This window comes from Ixodes scapularis, unplaced genomic scaffold (assembly GCF_016920785.2).
Source record: "Ixodes scapularis isolate PalLabHiFi unplaced genomic scaffold, ASM1692078v2 PGA_scaffold7__128_contigs__length_106722199, whole genome shotgun sequence".
NCBI classification, from domain to species: Eukaryota; Metazoa; Arthropoda; class Arachnida; order Ixodida; family Ixodidae; genus Ixodes; species Ixodes scapularis.
The window spans coordinates 24,695,543-24,706,229 of record NW_024609882.1 but is presented as its reverse complement, the minus strand read 5'-3'; the positions used below and the strand labels follow the sequence as shown (position 1 = coordinate 24,706,229).

Below are 10,687 nucleotides of genomic sequence, written 5' to 3'. Positions count from 1 at the left end.
CAACCTTCCAATATCCAGCTCTACAAACCTTTATTCACAACACTCCTATCCTAGCCTCAAAGTACAAAATATCTCCACGTAGAACTGCAATACAAACCTTTACTGTAGTGATGCATGTCCTTCACTGCCAAGTATTGATTTGGCAGGCCTCATTACAGAATTGGAACTTTTCCAAGGTGAAACACATCCGTTACAGCCCAAAACCAAATTTTCTTAATCACAGCTCGATTATAGTTCCGTGGAAGGTCACAACAGGCTGCTTTTTTCAAAGGCCAAGCCTGCTATGAAAAAAAGAATGACATACAATGCACCCAGGAAGCAAAGTTCAGACACTCAGGCTTTACTTATCCCTAACTACAAACACGCTGCATTCTCAAGACCTTTTGCCAGTAACGTAGAACAAAAAAAAGTCGAAGAAAGAGAAATACAAAAGGACTGCTTCGATGACTGGTCTTCTTTCAGTGCTCCTTGAGATCACGGATCTTCTTCTTGTGCCTCTCAATCTCTTCCTGATGTTGCCTGATGAGCTTCTCGTGCTGACTTATCTCCTCTTCCAGGTGGTCCTTCAGCTTGCTGAACTGCTCAGCTTGCTGAAGAAATAAGCAAACATAGGCAAGCCTTGAAAAAAACACTACAGTCATTGTCTCCAAAACAGTTACTTGGGGCATCTTTAGGCTGGTTTGCACACTTGTGTTTAATTACAACAGAGTGCATTGTGCAGCCTTGTGATGAGAGAACAGAATGGCGCGCTGGCGACATCTGTGAGACAACCCTGGAACTGCATTTAACTAGAGTAAAGGTTTTGCAGTATATGCAAGATCCAATGTATGCACCATCCATGAGAAATGCTTGTTTATAGCATTGTCAAATGCTTTTGAAACTTATGGCAAAGAAATGATGCACAACAAAATGAGGAGATATACGCAAATCGCAAGTGTTCCACCAGGGATATCCGACAGATTGTGCCCGTGGCTCTTCTCGTGTCGGAAGCAATCAAAAGGAGCCCAAGGCTGCACAGTGCACTCGGCTGCAACGAAACGCAATGTGTGGACCAGCCTTATTGCTCTGCCAAGTGGCTAACTGTTATTCTTTGCGGTTATGCTACAAGCTTAAGTGCATGCTCTTCTACAGTACAAACATCCTTCCGAACCCCCTTTGCCCCCCTCCCCAGCTGAAATAGGTGACTATGATGCAACTATTGCTGTATAAAGCAAGAACAAGTCACTCTAAAGTAGTTTACAGGTGACAGCAGTCATTGAAAGCATGAATGGTACCAAACACTCACCATATGCTTATTCTGATAATAGGGACATGACCAGGGTAAGACGGTCATAGCAAAAAATTTTAAACGGAGACACGACAGCATGTGATGCAGTTGAGTGACCATGTCTCCCATGTCAATGCAAGAAGTTACTGATTACGGATTGGTTAGACACATCTTGTTTAATTGCACATGCACTGCACACCGAAATTGCTGCGATTGAGATACAGTATTAAGTGAGACCAAATCCTGTCAACATTTTCGAGCCCCAGTTTCAGCTCAAGAAACGAAGTGCGCAGGCGAGCGAGCTGGTGGATGTTGATCCTGATGTAAATTGCACGAGACTGTGGCAAAAGAAGGGAACTTGGTGGAAGAAGAGTGACAGAGGAAGAGGAACGTCTCAAACACAGTTACTAGATTTATTTCCTCAAAGCCTTATATTAGTGATGGACCGAATCTTTGCCAAACCTCACATTCGGCAAAGTTCGGCAAATGCCAAACTTTTGAAGGAAAGTTCGGCAAAGATTCGACAAATATCTGCGCACGCGCGAGAACACGACGGTCCCATGGATATCAAATGGACACCGTGCAGTCGTGTGGTTACCATCGTGCAATTATGGAGGCTAGTGAACTGTAGTACAACCAGCGGTTACGGCAAGGTGTGGAGTAGGCAACACGGTAACTGTGCGTTTGTGATCGAGTGTGGTTCTCTTCAATATTTTCTGCCTCAAGAACAGAAGATCGACCAGTAATTTATGCAGTCCACTGCGCAAGTGATAAATGATGCGGTACATTCGGGATAACGTGATTTTCATTTGACATTTCCAGTGATGCAACGAGGTAGTTGAAACATTGACTGACAATTACTTTAAGGGCACAGGGTAAGTCCTATACTCCCCATGCATTTGAGGCCATGTTGAGGAACATTTTTCTCGGTGACTATTAGGAGTATTCCTGTCATGTAAATATCATTTTGTTCGAAATATTGTGTTTTATCCACTGAACTAGAATTATTTGAACCAATGTAACATAAGTTTTTTTTTCTATTTTTTTATTCTAGTACTGAAATTTTAGTTGTTTTCATCTATTAAAAACTTCGTAACTCAAAAACTGCTAGGTGCACATTTTTAATTTTAGTTCAGTATTTTTGAACACCCATGTATGTGGTAGGAATAAAAAATCAACCCTTTATAATGTCAGGTTAAGGAAAAAATGGTACCTATGTACTAAAAAACACTGTTTTGAGATAATTGAGTTTAAAGTAAAAAAACTGGTGAATAACGAATTTCTATTGGCACCAACAGCCTTACAGTCATTTTTTCAATAGCCGCCAGCTTGAAAGGCATTGCTAAAGTCATGCCTTCGCCTTTAGGCTTATTGCCTTGCTTGCCGGGCCTCTTTTGTGACCTGCCATGTCGCTTGGTCCGTAAAGTATATTCGAGTGACGTCAACTTCCCTCAGCCCCTTGATGGCTTTCCAAACAGGGTTCCATCCACAAAACTTCAAAACATTGGCTTGTGCAATGCTGCCACCATTGAATAAAGGAACAGCATTCAATGGCGCCATTTTGTCGTTATGAAAACACAAACACTTGAATGTACACACGTTACACACCTGGGAAAAACGTGCACAGCGTCTCGTCATTGTCTTGGTTGAAAAAAAGCTATGCAATAGTTGCGAAATCATTTTTTGAGATTATCTGTTACTGGACAAGCTTTTAGGTCTTGTGTTGATTTTGTTTTGTTGGAGAATTCATCGATAAACAGGGAGTGTATCCCAAAAGGAGGCGTGGTCACCTGCTACTTGCTTTCGGAAGAAGTGATTTTCAGCCCGAAATATAGCTTTCTAAAAACACTGGGACAATGGAAAATGTGCAGAAAGAACTAAACTTTTCAAATTGCGAAAAAAACTAAAATCGAATTTTTTTTTCAATTTTACCTTACCCTGTGCCCTTAAAGTAATTGCCAGTCAACGTTCTCGCAATTATAACAATTCTATTTCGGCTCAAAAGTAATGTGCGCCAAAACAAAATAATATTGCTTTTTCAATTAGCGTTATTTCGCTATTTTCATATATATGCATCAAACTAAACACAGAACTATAATGCTCGACGTTTCACATCCAACATTCCTAACTCTCCCTATTTTCCTAAACGTTTGTGTGCGTCCTAACACCAGAAACTGGTATTTTAAAGGTTAAAAACGAGACATTGCGAATGTGTGATGCACACTTTAATGCAAAGCTTACGTCAAGCGACTCAAATCGAAAAACATGCATATTTACAGTAATATTACTCTCTCCTGGTGAAGGCTCAGCAACCATTGCATTCGTTTTCGAGCACAAAACAGTGACTCCCAGAGAAACCAAGAACGCAGCATTATTGCCTTCATTCTAACAATGTACACACACGTGCAGGCTTGCACTGATAATGCCTCAAAACCGAAACTCTTGCAGCGTGATTTGTGACTGCGCCACGCCTGCTACAAACCTCGTTGTCACGCCCCTTCTGCAAGCAGTCCCTAAAATTGCCAGTAAACACACAAAAATGGCACCCATACAATTACCTTCAGCGAGAACTGTGCCAATATGCATTACATGGTGCATTTAAGTTAAGAAAAAAAAACATAAAACCTCTTTTCGCCTGAAAAAAACTAAATATTGACATTAAGTCTGGTAACAATGTATTTTTGCCGAATCTTTTAAGACGTTCGGCTAAAGTTTGGCCTTGCCGAATCTCAAGATTCGGCGCCAAACTTCTGATTCAGCAAAAGTTTGGCCCATCACTACCTTACTTAGCCACAAGCTGTTCACCAACCACCAACGTCACATTGCTAACTTTTGTTATACATTCCAACCCACACTGATCTTCACTTGAACCGTAAACAGTGACCTAAATTCCAAACTGGGAACTAGTGTTTCTAGATCAAAGCACCCCCCGCCCTCCCGACCCCTTTTCTTTCCAGCCGGAGTCTGAAAAGGCTGTGCCTTATGTAAGCGAGGACTGAGAAGTCCTCATTTAGACAGGAGGCTCATAAGAGAGACAATTGTATCAAATCCATAAGTAACTGCATCAGCCAGGCTTCGATGCATCTCGGAAGTAGTTCCAAAAAGTTTCTGTTAATAATTTTTTTTTTGTTTTTTTGTAAGTTGTAGGTAAAACAGCAATGAGTCATTTTGAGGGCAAGGATTCAGTGGGGGGACTTGTCAGTGCTCGTTTAGATAAGGCACAGCCTTTTCAGACTCTGGCTGGAAAGAAAGGGGGTCGGTGGGGTGCTTCGTTCAAAAAACCCTAGTTTCCAGCTTGGAATTGAGGTCACTGTTTACAATTCAAGTGAAGATCAGAGTGGGTTGGAATGTATGACAAAGGGTGAAATTGTGACGTCAGTGGTCGGTGAATAGCTTGTGGCTATATAAGGCTCTGAGCAAATAAACGCACTAGCTGAGTTTAGGACATTCTTTTTCTGCCATTTTTTTTTCCACCAAGTTCCCTTCATTTATTAAAGTCTCGGGTAATCTACGTCATGATCAGTTTCAGCCGTTTGTTTTTTTCTCTTCATACTGATGCAATTAAAAGCTCTTCCTTTGCCTAAAAAAAAAAAAAAAGAAGAAAAGCCGTTTACAACTTTCTCTAACGCCGAATTAGAGCGCAGCTCTTGAGGAGGAGGAGGAGGGAAAGGTACTGAGGGTCATGTGTTCTCGGGGGGGGGGGGGGGGGGGGGGACATGTGACCTTGGGGTGTTACATGACCTTGGGGGGAGGGGGGGTCATGTGACCTCACGATTACGCCGACGCCGCTCAAGCCGGAAATGGGTGCCTAAGAGCTGCACTCTAAAAAAATACCCAGCATGTCATGTCCAATCATCCGGAGCTTACAAGCTTGCGGAAGTACTCCTCTTCGCGAGCAGCCTCCATCTTGCCGAAGGTTCCTCCTGCGTCACGGATGCTGCCGCCGCTGCCACCGCCCTGTCGAAGGCACAGAGACCGAGTGAGGCGTGACAATACGGATGACAAGACACCACGAGAACTTGAATCACTAAAGATGTTCAAACTTTCCCCTGCACTATAACGAGAACTTGAATCCCTAAAGATGTTGAAACTTTCCCCTGCACTACATTCATTCTTAGGAAAGTAACCCAGACACTGAACCCACTTTTGTGCTGCAGCAACACAGGAAAGATTCGTAGGAAAGACTGGTTGGAGACATTGGCGAAACAAGACAAAGTGACAGAAAATGTTTTTAACATAGATCAGTGTCCTTCAAGGTGGTTGAGCAAAGACGTTTTTCGTTGGTTGGATAGTGGAGCAGCGTGATCTGATGCAGGCACATGTGAAGTTGAACGAGGTTTGAACTGAACTATGTATACCACTCTGGAAGAGGTGGACTTAGGATTTTGCCACCCAGGCAGCCTTTAACAGTGCTGCCCACCTCCCCTACCAGGGGGGGGAGTAGCTAAGTATGGAGTTAAATTTTTTAAAAGTAGCTGGATTTGGAAGTAGAATTCCAAAAAATCGCTAAATTCAAAGCTTGATAAAGAAAAGAAAAAGCAAATTAGTTTGGGGGCAGCCACAAACTGGCCGCCCACAAAATTCTACCACGCTAAGCAGTTGGCCACTCTACCTATTGGTAAGTCCGCCCTTGCACTCTGGCAAGCATGGTACTTGTCGGATGCTGACAAGATATCCAAAGCTACGGTCCATCTCAAAGGTCCCATGCCGCATTGAGCTATTGCTTTAGAAACAGGTTTTTTGGCTCAAGTGCCTATGTAATCGAAGTATTCTTGTTAAGACATGTTCGGGTGCCTTCACCTGTGATAGCGCTGCAAAGCATTTGCAAGACGAAGTGTAACATATAGAACACAGGGTCTGAGTACCGATTTCCGTGATTTCACAAGGTGAAACGTTAAGCAAGGCCGAGAAAAATGTCACCACGGCCATCAACCAATCGTGTTCTATGTTTGACCTTACACTGAGGTCAAAAACATATCACGCGTTCAACATTAACGCCTCTGTCCTGAAAGTCGTTCTGTTCACATGACTGGACATTTAAGAAACGGGGGCTTGCCTTGCCGGATCCACTGCCCCATTCTCCAGATCCGCTGAAGCGCACTCCACTGAAACAAAAAAATCAACTTCTGTGCAACTTCGAACTGAACGCTATTTCACCAAAAATGATCTTGAGGTACAATAAAGAGATTTCACATACAACGCGTACTCAGGGGCTAAGATCAACGTTCCCAGCACGTGGACTGCGAGTGCAACGGCGCTTTCTCAGTGATCGAAGGGATTTGAAGGTGGTCGCTCAACGCAGATAGACGACGAACGGAAGCGACGTTGCGCACTTGTTGCTGTTCGTTGGACCTCGACGGCTCGTAGCCGTCGAGGTGTGAGGATAGCTTGCATGCATCAGGAGCAACATACTTTACCGCCAAAGATGCCAAGCATGAGTTGCTAAGACCCAGCTCTGAGGAAAAGGTTAAAACACCCAGCTCGAAAGGAAAGCCACTTTATCGCTTAGCTTAGCTAGTGAAAACCGACGCAAGTGGCGCAGGTGTCGGAAGTTCGAGGCGTTCCACACGGGCATAACACGTTTTGCTTTGCGTCGTGCGTTTTATCTTTTTTTTTTTTTTCTTTCGCCGTCTTCGGTTTAACAAGTGCGTTTTTTTCGTGCGTTCTTATGGGTGCTTTCTGCGATTCGGAACGACTACGTCGAATAGCCGGGATGACCCTTTGCAGCAGAGGAGGTCGTCTAGGGCTAAAAAGCCAAGTCCCCTAGCAAGATTAGTGAAGTCAAGAAAACGTATATTCATAAAAAGCGCGAATCCCATCATAGTTTGGCCTTTGCGTAACAATTCTACTCAGAAATAAAAAAAGATTCACCTCAAATTAGGAAGAAACTTGGCCAGACTTTTCGCTGCACGACTACCTTGCTGCAACGCCATTTTGAAAGTTTTTTTTTTTTTTTTTATGAATAGGGCCGCAGTAACTTGGAATACTCAAGATAGCTTTGCACATTTTCATAAAAATTACGGTAGCAAACAAAATAATTAATCAATTATTTATTTTAAATAAAAATAACTACTATATAAAATATATTGTTGATAAAATAAAACAAGTCACTGCGAGGCGGTTTTACAGAAACAAACAAACTAAAAAAAAAAAGAACTACAACCTACAACAACAAAAAATTACAAGGGGGCTGGCGCGCTTGCACGTGACGTTTGTTGTGTCATTTCGCATTTGGTCAGGTTAGCAAGGGTTTTATCTGAAGTCTCTTTAAAGGTGTCTCGCTCAGACAATAGGCGGAGGTGCCACCCGTAGAGCCTGGAACGGCTCGCAACAATCCATTTGTGGTGTCTTTACAACGCTTACGCACATTTGTGGTGTCTCTCGGGTAAGTTCAATGTATAACTCGAAAAATTTGTTTCGAACCTGCAAACAACCACCTCGATTTTACTGTATTTCTTTTTCTATTATTTAGGGGAAATCTGCCGAGCGAGCCCTGATGACGATCATGAACATCGTCTCAGACGACGAAGACAACACCAAGCCGTCGGACTTGCCTCCCGAAGAACTCTTACTGCAAGCAGCGCGATCGGGTGCCTACACAACCGTCAAAGGGCTTCTCAACGGTAGCTGCTGCACTTCCAACGGCGCTGCGCTCAACGTCGACTGCAAAGGTCGGTTTATTCGACTCCGGACGAGCGAGGGGCTTGTTGTCGACCGGTAGTACGGTACTACGGTGGGGCGGACTTCCAGAGTTTGCCTATGTCCACCCATTGGCAGTGCAACGCCGAGACTGTCGCCTGGAGTTTTTGTTTGTTTTACCCGTCAGTTGGTTTTTGCGCCAGACAAGCTTGGCAGTGTCTGACGTGCGCTCTGGGCTAGTCACTCTATGATCAAGCTGGTCATCCTATGATCAAGGCTGTGCGCATTGAGAGAGCTCAACGATATGGGCTCACAAAAGTAGGCGTGCTTATACTTCGGTCTTTTGTCGAGCTTTTTTTTTCTTCTTATTTTTGCGTGTGAAGCATTACGTTTGAACGACTCAAGAGTCATAACATTTTATAATTATTATATATATATATATAAAAGAAAGTGTTGATTGCCTGAACATGATTTGTCCGGCATATATATCTAGGCGTGACGAAGGACCTACCAGGTTCTTGTACGTCCTTCCTGATTCTGCATGATCGCCACAGAACCCTCGAACCATCTAAGGACAATAGTGTTTTGACATGCTATATGCTTTTATATACTATTTGAGCATATAGCACATCTAAACATTACAGAATTAAGAAAGTGGCAGGTGTTGCTGATTTACTTTTGCGGGCAGGAGTGGCGGCTTCACACTGTTGGTCTTATCTGTCTTTATGTGGGACTAAGATACAATCATAAGTTTGTCTTCCAAATCTTGCTCGAGTGTATCCAAGTTGCTCTCGCAAAATTGTGTCACGTGACAGCAGAGATAGAGACCGTGTTCCGAAATTTACTCTATCTTACTCTAGGTTAAGGCTTTTGTACCTTGGCGTTACAAAACTACCCGCGTCCAGCATTTTTGAATCTGTGTTGTCACGTGACACGACCCACCGGAGTAACTCGGATCCATTTGGTTAAGATTTGGAACACGGCCAGAGCAACCCTAAGTGCAAGTGTGGATGGATAGATGAATGCTAGTGGCTGTACCCTTTATAACGGGCGATAGCTTGCGCCACCTTGCCTAGAAACCAAAAGTATGATTCATCCCTTCTAAGCGAATTTGCACCCCTCTGCAGCTCGTTCGAATGCCAAGGTATGCAACCTTCATTTCGGAGTGCGATTGGGCGTATCTTGGAACGTGGCCAATCACTGTAGGATCTGTCTTGCAGGGAAGCAGAAGGCGAACCTGGGTTGGACGCCATTACACCTTGCATCCTACTTTGGCCATTTTGATGTGGCTGAGATTCTCTTGGAGGTGGGTGCTTTCTTTTTCTTAGTTTTTCTTTATGCAGAATTTTTGACGCCAGTATAAAAAACATTTTTCAGGTTGTGGAAGCACGAGACGCTTGCCCGGCGCAATAGTTTTTTTTTGTTTTGTTTGCAAAGCGCATTTCGAAAATTGGGTCACTGTTGTGGAGTCCATGCAAAGACCTTGAATGATTCAAACTGTACAACAAAGGTTGGGCGAAATATGTAACGAAGAATGGCGCTGCGACATCAGTTGTCGGAGCCAGGTTTGTGGCGGATTTGAGGAAAGAAACACAGTAGTCGAGTTTGAGACATACCTTTTCCTGAATCCTTTTTCTTCTACCAAGTTTCCCGTCATTCACCACAGTTTCAGGTACTTTGCAACACAGTCGACATCCACCAGCTCGTAGGGTTTTAGGTGTTGCCCCGGCGCTCTCACCTTGTCTGTGACTATAGTTGAGATTCATGCTAGAAGCTCCGATATTTGAGATCACGATAGCGAAAATAATTCCGAATGCTTTGCACCGCTTTCAGTGGAATGCCGAGTCGGCAGTCCCGCAGAGAAACCACTCTGGTCTCCTGCCTCGTCCAGGATAACCAACGAGGGGGGTTTATTTATTTTATTTATTTATTTATCCAATACCTGCAGCGCCTTTCGGCATTACATTGGGGGGGTTACATATGCCAAACATTACTTGAATACACACAAGCAGGCTTCTTGTGAAGTAAAGTTGGGTTAAATGACGGCAATAGTACTTGTATACATGGAAGCGCATCACAACATGCTCGGCCTCCTTTCCGTGTCGGGTTTGGGATGGCGAAATGTGACCAAGTGGCACTTTTTCGTTTTCTAGCACAAGGCGTACGTCGACGTCGTGAATCGTGAGGGCGACACCCCGCTCCACAAGGCAGCCTACACCGGACGAGAGGTGAGTCTCCGTTTCGTGCAGCTGCGCTGTCAAGATCTAGGGTGCAACGCTTTTGATAGGGAACCCAAGAAAGGCGGCCACTTCTAAAATGTTTAAAACAGTGTTTTGAGAGTGTGAAAATAGAATACAGTGCAATCCACTTATAACGATAATAAGAAAACCCAAAATTTAATTCTTTTTAAGCGATTATCGTTGTATCTGGGCTAGAAACTGATTGTTCCTAGTCTACAAACTCTAGAAACTGATAGTTATCAGCGATGCATCGTAATGTGTGGCACCATTGTAAATGAATTACACAATACTTAATTTTTAAAAAAATATTAAGTGTTTAAGTAGTACACACATAAAACAATATGTACTTCTTAGAAGAAAAAAAAAAGAATAGAGTGCAGTATTTAGATCGTGAGACTCTTTTAGAGTTAGGAGTGATTAAAAAAAATTAGAGACGATTCAGACTGCTTACATGTAGGAATGTGAAAGCATAAAGACCTCTTCACACATGCATCGGGGCATTACAAGCATAGCGCTAACCTTGCGCTAATTGCATGCTGAC

At 43.4% G+C, this 10,687-nt stretch overlaps 2 protein-coding genes across 2 annotated transcripts in view; one reads left to right on the top strand and one right to left on the bottom strand.

The window, feature by feature from the left end:
• Positions 1–319: 319 nt before the first annotated feature.
• LOC8025811 (ATPase inhibitor A, mitochondrial) lies at positions 320–7,216 on the bottom strand. The gene is made up of 4 exons (XM_002399239.5): positions 7,139–7,216; positions 6,324–6,372; positions 5,135–5,224; positions 320–590 (listed from the first exon to the last, which is right to left on the bottom strand). Exons 1-4 carry the CDS (start codon positions 7,198–7,200, stop codon positions 459–461), a joined length of 333 nt encoding a protein of 110 aa, XP_002399280.1. The 5' UTR covers positions 7,201–7,216; the 3' UTR covers positions 320–458.
• Positions 7,217–7,455: 239 nt separating this feature from the next.
• LOC8025812 (oxysterol-binding protein-related protein 1) overlaps positions 7,456–10,687 on the top strand; it is a 63,891-nt gene continuing 60,659 nt past the window's right edge. Inside the window, exons 1-4 of the mRNA XM_029969497.4 lie at positions 7,456–7,652; positions 7,740–7,938; positions 9,127–9,212; positions 10,060–10,134. Of these exons, the coding sequence (XP_029825357.3) occupies positions 7,764–7,938; positions 9,127–9,212; positions 10,060–10,134 (336 nt within the window). The 5' untranslated portion in view covers positions 7,456–7,652; positions 7,740–7,763. The remainder of the gene's footprint in view (positions 7,653–7,739; positions 7,939–9,126; positions 9,213–10,059; positions 10,135–10,687) is intronic.

Coding starts and splice junctions, on each gene's coding strand:
- LOC8025811 (XM_002399239.5), bottom strand. CDS start 7,200: ATGGCGTTGCAGCAAGGTAGTCGTGCAGCGAAAAGTCTGGCCAAGTTT. Junction 5,225..6,323: donor GGGGCAGTGGATCCGGCAAG/GCAAGCCCCCGT, acceptor TGCCTTCGACAG/GGCGGTGGCAGCGGCGGCAG. Junction 591..5,134: donor AGGAGTACTTCCGCAAGCTT/GTAAGCTCCGGA, acceptor TTATTTCTTCAG/CAAGCTGAGCAGTTCAGCAA.